Genomic DNA, 13,744 nt, shown 5'->3' with positions numbered 1-13,744 from the left:
GTGAAGACCCTTATAAATATTTTCTTAGATTCTTAGTTCATTTTATAATGATATTAATTAATATGTCCATTCCATCTTTACAATTCATTCTGTAACTTATGTTCAGTTCTTCTCCCTAGTGGTATCTAGTTCTGAGATATCTATTCCCTCTCTTTTCTTTGGTTACTAATTCTTTTGTCTATGCTTCAAGTCTTTATTATTGTATTGTATTATTGTATTGTATCTTTATTATTGTATTTTAAAATTATTTTTATATATACTATTTTATATATATAATGTATGTTATACATATATAATCTATATATATATTTATATTTATATATGTATAATTTATTTGTTAAATAGCTGAATGCCTAACAGGCATAGGAGTCTTCTGCTCTAGTTGTCAGGTTCTTTACAAAACCAGAGAGCTGAATGTCAGTTTTTGTTTTCCTGACATTTAGTATAGCATATGGTGTGTAATCTAAGGATCATTTTTAAATTCAGTCTCTTCAGTGATGCAGTACTAGAAATCCCTACACCCCCTTTCTAAGCCCAGAATTTGGCAGATGTCTTTCCTTCCTTCTCTTTCCTTCAGTGCCGTTAACCTAGAACTTATGTATCTGGGTGGGGATTTTCTTAATAGACTGGGATAAATCAATACAGGCATAGAGTATGTTTCATACATGAACAAGGAAACTTTTATATTTGTCACGATTATTTAAATATGCTTCTCCTATTCGTCAAAAACAACTTTAAGGATTCCTCACTCAGTTAAAAGCCACATCCATGATTTTTTCTTATCCAAATGCTAACCAATTTTGATATCTTAAAATATCCCCTTAAAAAATCTTTTCATTGAAATTAAATTTTTATTTCACTTTTAGTATTAGTCTCCCCGTATTTGTTCTATTACTCCATTTTCCTTGGATACTTTGCTAATCAGAAGTACCTTTCTTTAACTGCAAATGAGCAAGTAAACAAAAAAAGATATTTAAGGCAGTACATGGTAGGTACCTAGAAATTTTTCCCTGCCACATGGCATGTGCACTTTGAGAGACATTGCATGCCAGTGCAATAGACCCTAACTCCATCATGAATCAGACAGTTAAGCATGTCCTCAAGGGGAGGCTTGAAGACAATCTGGTCAGCTCCATTCATGAATAATTCAGTATTCAGGAATATAGAGAGCAAGGACTCAAAACTCTGCCATGTACTAGATTTGTGCCAGAGGCCCTGGCTCAGACACTTTTCGAATATGTAAAAGGACATTATTCTATCATTTACTGATTTTTTATTAGTTACTATATGGCTCTATTGCATTTTCTGGAAAGGAAAATTTCTTGCTGAGCTAGTGATTGACGAGGCTGGTGGTTGTCTCTTGATCTGTTTCATTTAATGTGGACTTCAATGGACACCCTGCTTTTGATGACTTAAATTCTGTTACCCTCACCTTCACCCAAGGAAGATTCTGTTTCTTCTTTAGATACTCTCTCTACTAGCCATATATTGGCTCAGATATCCATTAATCGGATTCCATAAAAATGCAGTTTGCTTTCTTCCTTCTGTGTTCATGCATACCACTTTTAAGGGGCCATTTAACTGGAAAACTTATACTATATCTTGTAAAATATCGAAAGAGGAGTAAATCTCACCCCCTTTCACAACTCCTCCACATAGCTGCCCCCTAATATCTCACCTGCACTCCCTCTGAAGGCTTCTCTCCCTCAACTCCTATGTTCCTCATCCATTCCCTATACCTCCACTCAACCATCTATACTAACAACACCTGCCCTGGCTTAAAAAAAATTACATGTTGCTTCATGAAATTCTCCTAACTAAACATCTACTTTTCTCATTTGCTTTTTCCCTCTGACAGTGAAAGATGCTTTTTGAGTGAGTCTTAAAGAAAAACCGTAAGTCAACCTCATGAGGTTAAAAGAACAAAAAAAAATTGTGGGAAACAGCCAGGAAGGTATTATGCCATCTAATTATCACATGTCAAAAATCAGTACTTAAAAAGAATAGTCTCCACTGATGCCTATAAAGTGAAATAGCTCAAGACTGGTTTCCTCTAAAACTCTGTGTGCAAGCTTTATTTTTCATCTTCTGTATTTGATGTGAATCAGCTGGGTGTAGGAAGTGAGGATTTTTTTAAATTTGCTTTTATTTATTTTAAGGAGGATCTTGAGTGCTTCTTTGCCCCAAATATGAGATAGATGAAAAAAATTAAAATCAGCTCCATGAAAAGGCAAGGAAGAGATTAGAGATATCAGATGATTGGAGAGGGAGACATCTATTTTATAGATGTGTGTAAGGCAAACTGGAAAATAAAGAATTACAAGTTCTTTATAAAACATACGAGATGGGAGAAATTTAAGTGAAGGACAGCATAGAAGGCACATACATTTTTAATTTATAGCCAGGAAGTCTCTTTCTAATTTTTAAATGAGCAAAAAAGGCAAAGGGGAAATCAAGAATAAATTCTAGCAGGAAAAATGGCAGCACTCTGAGTTTTAGAGGAATGCAACAAATTACTGTGAGAGATAATAAGAGTGTTTTAGGGAAATGGAATAATGAGTTATTTTCAGGAACTGAATTTTCTAAATTGAATGTGATGACTGGTACTAATTGATGATTAATGGTTCGGTGCTTTGCACCCTCTAAACACTCAATAAATATGATTGATTGACTGATATGTCACTTACAAATACAGAATAACAGTTATGAAGCAATTATACAAGCAATACGTGAGTGGAAAAGCTTAATGCATCTGAAGATCCTACTAAAATAGAAACTAAATAATAATAATAATAACCCATACCTTTTCTGTGTCAATGCCTTTTGACATGGACCATGTTGAGACAATATAATCCATGACTCGCTCACTAAGGCCTTTTGGGACCTGATAGAGTTTTAGGAAGTCCCGTACATTATTCAGCATCTCATGGTATCGGTTGGTGTTGGCATACATTTGCTGGAAAATTGTTGTAACATTTCCAAAAATAGTTGCATAAAGAAGAGCTGAAAGAGAAGAAATGATAAAAATAAAACAAACATCTCACGTGAAAAAAATATGAATATTTGCTAATCAATGAATAATTTGACAGAGACATCCTTATAAACTTGTAGGGGTGAATGCATGTTCAACTCTGAGAAGATTGCCTGACACTTGGTATTCCCTCAGAAAACATTACCTTCAGTAGGAGAAACATGACTTTATGAGCATGCACGACTCTAGTCAATATGACAAAACATAAGAGTCATCACAGTGTTTTCTGAAGAGTCAGATGATCCAAAGTTATAATTTTGCCTAAGAAATCCTATTTGTTAGTAGATTAAAGTTATCCTCCACTTTGTCCTCCTGAATGAAGCCTAATCAATTTAAATTTTTCAGAGATTGATGATCCCGTTTAGAAACATATGCTCTTTCTCATTACCTGCTCCTTCCAGCTTTTGGAATACCTCCCTGGTTATAAATATTTTTGACAGAACATCAGAAATTTAGGGAGTGGAGAGAAATTAATGTGCTTCATGTTTAGAAGGTTGTAAAGATAAAGAGATTTGGAGTTTTTAGCTAAAATAAAACTTTGGCAATGCTGAGAAATTCCAGTTATTAAATTCATATAATTATTCCAGTGATTTTTTATTCCATCATTTTAATTAAATGTAAAGTTAGCCCACTGATGACTGTCATTCATCTATGGGGGACTACGGGTGGTATAGGGTAATAGGGTATTTCAAAGCCCCGACTGCTCCCTCCTCAATCCATAATTCACCAACTCTTCTTTCTCCAGATGTAGTCAGTCTATTAATGCTGACAGGATCCTACAAAAGCTTATTTAGAGTAGAGTTCAGCCTAAACTCAACAAACTTCCGATCTTCAGTAGCACACTACCTGCAACCTGCCCTGCCCCTCTGGTTTCACTCCCTTGTTAACTGGAAGCTTCTTTGAAAAGGGGGCAGTATTTTATTCACCTTAATGTTCAGTACACAGGCATTCCATAAGCATTTCACAAATAAGTAGACTCACAGGCAATGATAATTTCCATCCTACATCCTCCAAGCATTTGAAAAATGACTCTAAACAAAATATAGACTGTTTCACTTTGCAGTTTCATCAGCCAAATCCCATTTGATGGAAGTGGTATAAAATCAAGCTAGTGAAGCAACTTAAGATCTTTAATATACTGCTTTTAGAAAATTATTTTTTTTCAAGAAGAGCTGTTCTCCTCTGAGTGTAACAAATTATAATTTCACAACCGAAACCTATTATTTTATAAAAATTTCATCAGTTTTTCTGCTATTATTTGACGCCAGTGCAGGACAATTTTTTAAGACCGATCGTATTTTGTTAGACCTGAGTAGGAGGAATAGAGTGTCGACATTTCCCAACTGAGTCTTTATACCTTTGAATATTCGTATTGAAAAACAAAAAGTTATCCTTTTGTCAGTCTTTCAATGTCTTGTGTGCATATATTTATTTTAATACTTTGAAATAAATGTGTTTATCTTTAATGTATCAATTTTCCATGTTGAAATGAAGAGTTTACTAGGATTGTGGATATAGTATCCTGAGATCTTGATTCTATAAAGAATTATTAAGTTTATTAAAAGATATAGAGTTTTCTTTCCTAAAAAAAAATAAATAAATAAACTAAAGGTAATCACAGACTTAACATCTCTATTCCACCATTGTTGCTCTTAAGAAAAACAAACAGAAATAAGGTTAACAAATTAATGACAGCAGAATCATCTAACAAATATGGAATTTTACATTTTCAGAAAAGAGAAATAAGAAAAATTTACATTTTTAAAATAATGAGTATTTTAGGGGTTAATGAAATAATGCTGCAATTATGATTTTTAGTAGTGCTCAGCTATCATAAATTGTCAATAAATGTCACAGAACTACCTATTATTTTAACATGTTTAACTTGTTTGGCTCTCTAAGATGCTTGAGATATGCTACATTTGCCAAATGTCTTATTACTGCCTTCTAGTTTAACAAATTACTATGCATTTCATCTTTTAGGGTACATTAAATGTATACACAAAATATATTCTGCTCATATAAAAAGTTTAAGATAAAATATGAAGAACCTGCTAATGTATTAAAAGTTTGCAGCAGTAAGAAATGAAGAATCATCAACATCCCATTAAGTTTGGCATATTATAAAAATATCCACTTTTTGGTTCATTTTTCATTTTCATTATTTTATGAACACATAATAATTATACATATTTATGAGGTATCATGATAGCTTGATATAAGCATATAATGTATAATGATCAAATCATGGTAATTGGTTATCATTTCTTTGTGTCAGGAACATTCCAATTCCACTCTTCTAGTTCTTATGTAATTTACAATCAGTTATTATTCCCACAGTTGCCCTATTGTGCTGCTGAACACTGGATCTCGCTTGTATTTTTGTACCCATTCACCAACTGCTCTTTACCCCTCACTGCCTCTCATTTTCATGTGAATGTAGTGTCCCTGCATCGCATAAGACTAAACAAGATAATAATTTAAAGTAAGAGATGCAATTATATGTTTACATTTTTGTAATTTTATTTTGAAATAATTTTAGACTCAGAAGTTGCAGAAATAGTGCAGAAAGCTTGCATTACCCACATGCAGCTTCTCACAAGGATGACATCCTACGCAATTATAGTAATATAGCAAAACCAGGAAACTAAGAATGGCACAGTACAATTAACCAAACTAGAGAGGTTGTTTTTTGTTTGTTTGTTTGTTTGTTTGTTTGTTTTTGCCAGTTTTTCTTTTTTTCGTATGCACTTGTTTCTTCGGTGTATAGTTTTATAAAATTTTATCACATATATAGATCCATGTCATTTACATATATTTTTTAAAAGAGAAATCACTTCTTTCTTATGAATATCTTCAATCTTGAGTATGGAATGCATTTCAAAAGAGATAGTGTGACAGCATGTATGATACTCCAGCAAGCAGGAACAGCGCTGCCCACTGCACCTGCGTTCCAGAACAAATGGGCATTTCTTTAATGACAGAGGCCTTGGAGCATGACACACAATAATAAGGGAGACTGATCTCAGTAGAAAGCTCCCTCTAAACTATCAACTCTCAAAATAATACCTCCCTCCCATATTACAGATACACCTATCTTCTTGGACGTCTAATCATTATTTGGATCTAACACATCCGAAAAGGAACTCAGTCTACAGTACCCTCTCTCCAACAGCCAAACGTACTTTTCACCTCTGCAAACAGCAAAGCCATACCTGGTTGCTCAGATCAAAAACCTCAAAGTTATTCTTCAATCCATTCTTTGATTCATCTCCTATATCTGATCCATCAACAATTCCTGTTCGCTCTACCTTCAACATATAGCTCCAATTCAATCACTTCTCACTGTCTCTACCAGCATTCTTGCAGTCTCTACGAGTGTGCGTCTTTGGACAAATTACTAAACCTCTGTTGGCCTCTATGTCCTCACTTACAACTTTAAAATTACACTGGAATCTTCACAAAAGGGTTGTGTTAAATGAGATAATGCATATAAAATAGTATTTAAAAAGAGTCTGGTAGGGACTAAGTATCCACGAAATGCTATTCATCATCATCACCACAAAAATCATTTCCCAAAAAAAAAGAATAATCATATATAATATGATCTTGGCCACATATAATCATAGCACTGCCTCTTCCACTGACCATCACTCCTGTCAGTCTTCTCTTCATTCCCTCTGCTTCAGTATATATCTTCTTGTTGCTAATCAAACCACCTAAACTAATTAATTCTTCAGGGCCCCTTTACTAGCTCTTCCTCGAACACTCTTCTCCATGATCCTCACTTGGTTTGTTTCCTCTCCTCATTCAGGTCTCTGATCAAAACCTGACTCATTGGCTGGGTGCAGTGGCTCATGCCTGTAATCCCAGCACTTTGGGAGGCCAAGGCAGGAGGATCACAAGGGTGGGAGTTCAATACCAGCCTCACCAACATGGTAAAACCCCGTCTCTACTAAAAATACAAAACTTAGCCAGGCATGGTAGCCCGCGCCTGATATCCCAGCTACTTAGGAGGCTGAGGCAGGAGAATCGCTTGAACCTGGAAGGCAGAAGTTGTAGTGAGCCAAGATCACACCACTGCACTCCAGCCTGAGTGACAGAACAAGACTCCATCTCGGGGAAAAAAAAAAAAAAAAACCCTCACTCATCACTGAGGCCTTCCCTGACCATGCTGTCTAAACATCCTCTTCCCCCACTATCACTATCTACCTCCTTACCATGCTTTATCGTTCCTTATTTTATCACTACTTTAACTTTATTTATTTATTTATTTATTTATTTATTTATTTATTTATTATCCATCTTTTCCCCTAGGAATGCAAATTCCAAGAGGGCAGGTGTGGGCCTGATCCTTTTGGCTCACTGCTGTATTTTCCCAATATAGACCAGTTCCTAGAACACGGCAAGTGTTCAAATATTTTTTTCCAGTAAATTCACACACCGAAAACGAAGAAACAGTTTTTCAGAAACATTTTATTTTCATATCAAAGTCTTACTACCAGTGTTACAAACATATAGAAGGAATATACACTGTTAAGGCAGGTAGGGGAATGAAACATTTAAAGGCTAAGGTTATTCATGTCCTAACCATATTAAGGTAAAAATAAATTGGAAGTCCCATTGTCATTCATTGAACATGAATTCCCATGGTCTGGCCAGTTTTGTAGAGACCCTTTACATTATTTTACCTTTTGAATGGAGATATCATATAGTCAATCCATGTACTTTACTATTAATAGTAATAATTAGGTTAATTTGTGATAATTTCGTAAGGGTTTTTTTACATGCTCTCCTGCAGACTTATAGACTTAAGATAACTTGCTAATTGTGAAAGCTAATCATACTTAAGGTCTTAGTAAATCTGGCATATAAACCAGCAAATGCCTTATATAAAAAGTCTTATATTTTTCTTATTCACCACAAAGGGATTATTTTGAAGATAATTATGACACATAAAAGATGGAATATAGACCTTGCCTCTCAATGGAAGGGGTCACAAATTCTTTGAGAACTCTTCCATTGAGAGGCAAGGTCTATATTCTGATCCCTTGAATGTAGGCATACCCTATGACTGTTAGACCACTGGAATATTGTGACCATGATTTTGTGCCAATGTCTAGTCCCAGAGGCCTTACAAAACTAGAAACTTGTAATTCCTCACTATTGAAACACCTGCTCTTGGAATCTAGTTTTCATGCTGTGAGGAAGCCCGAGAATTTTTCTGGAGAGGCCCACATAGACAGGAATAAAGACCCCTAGCCAATAGCCTTGGTTGAACTCCCAGCTAAGCACCAGCCGTAGCTGAGCAATTTACAATATTGATATTAGTCTACATTTCTGGTTAACACTTAAGACTACGTAAGTGGTTCAACCACTCCTTTTTTTCTTTTATATTCATAATATTTAATAATGTTACTTAAGAAATAAAACAAAACATTTCATCAGTCTGTGATTGTATGTGCAGGATACAGCTTGAGAACATCAGCCTACCGGCCATGTGGCTGAGTCAACTAAGTAGAGTTTTCAGGACCATTGAAGCCATCCTAGCTGATACTACATGAAGCTGAAATAAGTCATACCCTCATAGCCCAGTGCAAATTGCAGATTCATGAATAAATTAAATGATTATTCATTTCTTAAGCCACTAAGTGTGATTAGTTATGTAACCATGATCAATTTAGCGTTAATAGCACAGTGATTCTCAAATTGGGCAGGGGTCCTAGAGGAGGAGGGTAGTGAGTCCTTTATGACACACATCACAGCCCAAGAGAATATTCTGAAAAACAATTTTTAATAAATAATATAGCTTTATATTTTAAAATGGAAAAAATGCCTTCTATTTTTATAGTATGAATATTGAAGACATGAAAGAATACACCATATTATCAAAAAGAGACAGGTTGAAAGATTGAACAATGTTATAACTCATCACAGACATCACTATTCATTCAAGCATTATTGAATTTAGTAGATATTTATTGGACACCTAGTATATGCCAGCCACTATACCAGCCACTGGGAACACAATGATAAAAAAGACAGACATAATCCCCACCCTCAAGTGGTATCCACTACTCTCTATAGAAAACTATTAGTCCTTAATTCTCCCAAATTATATTCTTTGAAAGAAGATGAATCTTTTTCTTTTTATGGTTTATAAAAAGTCATATAGCCAACCTAAGCATATAAACAATATAGTTTATTTCTCAGGGTTAAACAATTTGTAGAGTCAAACAAATATCACGTTAAGTCAATTAACTGTAACCTGGCCTTCACTCTTATGAATTGCTCATGATAAGAGATCAAACAGTGATATTCAGATCTCTGAAAAATGTTCTCCAGTCATTTCATTTGCTCATTAGGTCAAGCTGCATCTCTCCATCTCCTTATTAATAACCTTTCCTTCTTAGATACTACATTTTGTGTCTGTCCATAATGATAACCAATACTAACTTTTCCTAATTATCTTCCTTTTATAAATCTTGCCAAGTGACTATTGGCCTTAGACTGAGCAGTTTAAACTACTGATATGATAATGCATTTCCAGTAACGCTTAAGGCCTCATAGATGGTCCAACCATCATTTTCTATTTCTATTTCTATTCACTAAAGTTCACCTTTAATAATGACATTTAAGATGTGGAAGGAAAATGTTCCAGCAATCTGTGATCATCTGTGTAGCACACAGCTTGTTAAAACATTTGAAATGGCTCCGGTTGGCCTTAGCACAAAGTGAAGAAGCTGATCTTCAGAAATTTCGAGTTTCCAAGTTGCTTTTCTTCCATCTCTCTCGTAATGGCTCCTGGCTTCAATGGATGCTCTTTTGCAGTGACCCATATATGTAGGCACCCTCTATGCATCCGCTATGAGCCAGGCAATTTCTATTTTCCAATCTTCACTTAATCTACATCCCATTCCATCTAGTATCTGGGCTGTGCCAATTATTTTGTTAGAAACTGGTCTCATCAATAACTTTAAGTGTTAAATATTGAAAACTATTTGACGCATTTTTCCCTCTAAGAAATGCTGGAATTTTGAAAGGGAAATTCCAAATAATACTGTGAGTTGACTGAATCACTATTTGAATGAAGTGTCAACTAGTAAAATTAGTTAGGACACAGCAGGATCACTTTTAGAACTTATCAAATTTTAGTATAATATTGGATAGATTTCACCTAGCTTAGAGCTGATCCTGTGATTACCATAACTGACTTTGCCAAAATAGCCTCAATAATTACATGGCAATGATTATTGATATTATTTCCTATATGCCCTAAACAATCACTTAACTTTAGAAAGTTAATCACAAACCTGCATTAATCAATTACTAATGTAACAAGGATGGAAGAAATGGAGAGAGGAAGAGGAATGAAGGGAAAGATGTGGGAAGATTGTTCACTTGAAAAAATTATAAGAAATTAACACAGAAGTAAAAGCAAAGACTCAAAGTATTAAGAGGGCCTGATCTCCCCTTTATCCTTCTATGATAGTTTTTCTCTTTTAAGCTAAATGTATTAGTCAGGGTTCTCTAGAGGGACAGAACTAATAGGATGTATCTTGACTTAATCTTAATATATAATCTTAATCTTAATATATAAAGGGGAGTTTATTAATTGTTAACTCACATAATCACAAGGTCCCACAACAGGCCATCTGCAAACTGAGGAGAAAGAAGAGCCAACCCAAGTCCCAAAACTGAAGAACTTGGAGTCTGATGTTCAATGGCAGGAAGCATCCATCATGGGAGAAAGATGCAGGCTGGGAGGCTAGGCCAGTCTAATCCTTTTATGGTTTTCTGCCTGTTTTATATTCTAGCTGCACTGGCAGTTGAGTAGATGGTGCCCACCCAGATTAAGGGTGGGTCTACCCTTTCCAGCCCACTGACTCAAATGTTAAACTCCTTTGGCAACACCTTCACAGACACACCCAGGATCAATACTTTGTATCCTACAGTCTAATCAACGTGACACTCATTATTACCCATAACAAGTCCACCCCTTGTCAACTTGAACCCATACACATCTCCTGAGATCATCATCTTCAAATAAAGACAATAATAGGGTCATAATTACAACTAACATAATACAACTATCTTTTGTACAACCAGAAACACATCAATACCCAACCCAAATACTATTACATAAAGTTAATAATACTTAAATGCTGATATGAAGTCAACATGGTAAAGAAAAAAAAGGATTGCCAAGACAATCCTAACCCAAAAGAACAAAGCTGGAGGCATCACACTACCTGACTTCAAACTATACTACAAGGCTACAGTAACCAAAACAGCATGGTACTGGTACCAAAACAGAGATATAGACCAATGGAACAGAACAGAGCCCTCAGAAATAATACCACACATCTACAGTCATCTGATCTTTGACAAACCTGACAAAAACAAGAAATGGAGAAAGGATTCCCTATTTAATAAATGGTGCTGGGAAAATTGGCTAGCCATAAGCAGAAAGCTGAAACTGGATCCTTTCCTTACTCCTTACATGAAAATTAATTCAAGATGGATTAGAGACTTAAACGTTAGACCTAAAACTATAAAATCCCTAGAAGAAAACCTAGGTAATACCATTCAGGACACAGGCATGGGCAAGGACTTCATGTCTAAAACACCAAAAGCAACGGCAACAAAAGCCAAAATTGACAAATGGGATGTAATTAAACTAAAGAGCTTCTGCACAGCAAAAGAAACTACCATCACAGTAAATAGGCAACCTACAGAATGGGAGAAAATTTTTGCAATCTACTCATCTGACAAAGGGCTAATATCCAGAATCTACAAAGAACTCAATCAAATTTACAAGAAAAAAAACAAATAACCCCATCAAAAAGTGGGCAAAAGATATGAACAGACACTTCTCAAAAGAAGACATTCAAACAGCCAACAGACACAGGAAAAAATGCTCATCACCACTCGCCATCAGAGAAATGCAAATCTAAACTACAATGAGATACCATCTCACACCAGTTAGAACGGCAATCATTAAAAAATCAGGAAACAACAGGTGCTGGAGAGGATGTGGAGAAATAGGAACACTTTTACACTGTTGGTGGGACTGTAAACTAGTTCAAACATTGTGGAAAACAGTGTGACAATTCCTCAAGGATCTAAAACTAGAAATACCATTTGACCCAGCCATCCCATTATTGGGTATATACCCAAAGGATTATAAATCATGCTGCTATAAAGACACATGCACATGTATGTTTATTGCAGCACTATTCACAATAGCAAGGAATCAATAGCAATAGCAATAGCAAGGAATCAACCCAAATGTCCATCAGTGACAGACTGGATTAAGAAAATGTGGCATATATACACCATGGAATACTATGCAGCCATTAAAAAGGATGAGTTTGTGTCCTTTGTAAGGACGTGGATATAGCTGGAAACCATCATTCTCAGCAAACTATTGCAAGAACAGAAAACCAAACACTGCATGTTCTCACTCATAGGTGGGAATTGAACAATGAGATCACTTGGTCACAGGAAGGGGAATATCACACACCAGGGCCTATTGTGGGGAAGGTGGGGCAGGGAGGGATAGCATTAGGAGATATACCTAATGTAAATGACGAGTTAATGGGTGCAGCACACCAACATGGCACATGCATACATATGTAACAAAATGTTGTGCACAAGTACCCTAGAACTTAAAGTTATAATAATAAAAAAAATTTTTTTTAAAAGAAAAAAGGATAAAAAAGGAAATAAAATGAAGATATTTTCTTAGTACAAGTATATATGTGCACAAACATGTTTTTAACAAAAGAAGGAAGAAATACTGATGACAATTACATTCCTCGTTTCTGCAACTGGTCACATGGTAGTAGCTGGCATTGATGACTACCTTCTACTACCCATTCTGTATTCCCTTTGCCTTCAGCAAGCACTTCAGCAGGTCGTGTATTTTTTACGGGTGGAGTGACCCAACCCTGCATTCCTGAAGGGTCTGGGTCATTTGTAGTCCTGCCTGGATTGGGTTGTTTTAGTTTCCCATTGACCTTAACCACAGGGCATGGTAATACTAAGAGACACCCTAATGGATCTCCTGTATTCCATGCATACTCTTCCTTACCTCCACTGGGGAGTAGTAAGCTAATTTCATCTTGAAGGTGTGGCTCAATCACCCCAGCCAACACTGTATCTACCTTCTTAGCCTGTTGACTTAAAGGTAGGAAGAGCCCAAAGTGTCCAGGTGGCAATCTTAACTTCCAGTTTAATGGAATCGTTGTTGTGTCTCCTGGTTCCTCCCTCTGGAACTAAGACCTCTAGGTCAGCAGAACGTAATATCACAGGAACAGGAAGTGAAAATTTTGCTAGAGGATCACTAGGAGTGATGGTGAGTGATGCCACTTCCACTTCCACCCCTTAATTACTAGACCCATGAATCTTGGCTATGGGAGGAAGTACCATATATTGGATGCTGATTCAGAGCATACGGGGCCTTCTAGAGAACTCTGGCCAACACCTGCAAAGTATTGTCACCTAGTTGGCATTGTAATTCTGACTTCAAAAGACTATTCCACCATTCTATCAATCCAGCTGCTTCAGGATGATGGGGAACATGGTAAGACCAGTGAATTCCATGAACATGAACCCACTGCCACACTTCTTTAGCTGTCGAGTGAGTGCCTTGGTCCGAGGCAATGCTATATGGAACACCATGATAGTGGATAAGGCATTCCATGAGTC

The 13,744-nt window shown here is 35.9% G+C and overlaps 1 protein-coding gene across 1 annotated transcript in view; it reads right to left on the bottom strand.

Moving 5' to 3' along the window:
• The window catches only part of KCNH5 (potassium voltage-gated channel subfamily H member 5), a 341,017-nt gene that overhangs the window by 137,899 nt on the left and 189,374 nt on the right, over positions 1 to 13,744 (bottom strand). The window contains exon 8 of the mRNA XM_003901908.5: positions 2,804 to 3,003. Coding sequence (XP_003901957.3) covers positions 2,804 to 3,003 — 200 coding nt within the window. The remainder of the gene's footprint in view (positions 1 to 2,803; positions 3,004 to 13,744) is intronic.

Source organism: Papio anubis, chromosome 7 (assembly GCF_008728515.1).
Source record: "Papio anubis isolate 15944 chromosome 7, Panubis1.0, whole genome shotgun sequence".
Lineage (NCBI taxonomy): Eukaryota > Metazoa > Chordata > Mammalia > Primates > Cercopithecidae > Papio > Papio anubis.
Note: the sequence above shows the minus strand (reverse complement) of the source record. Positions and strands in the feature narration are given on the sequence as shown.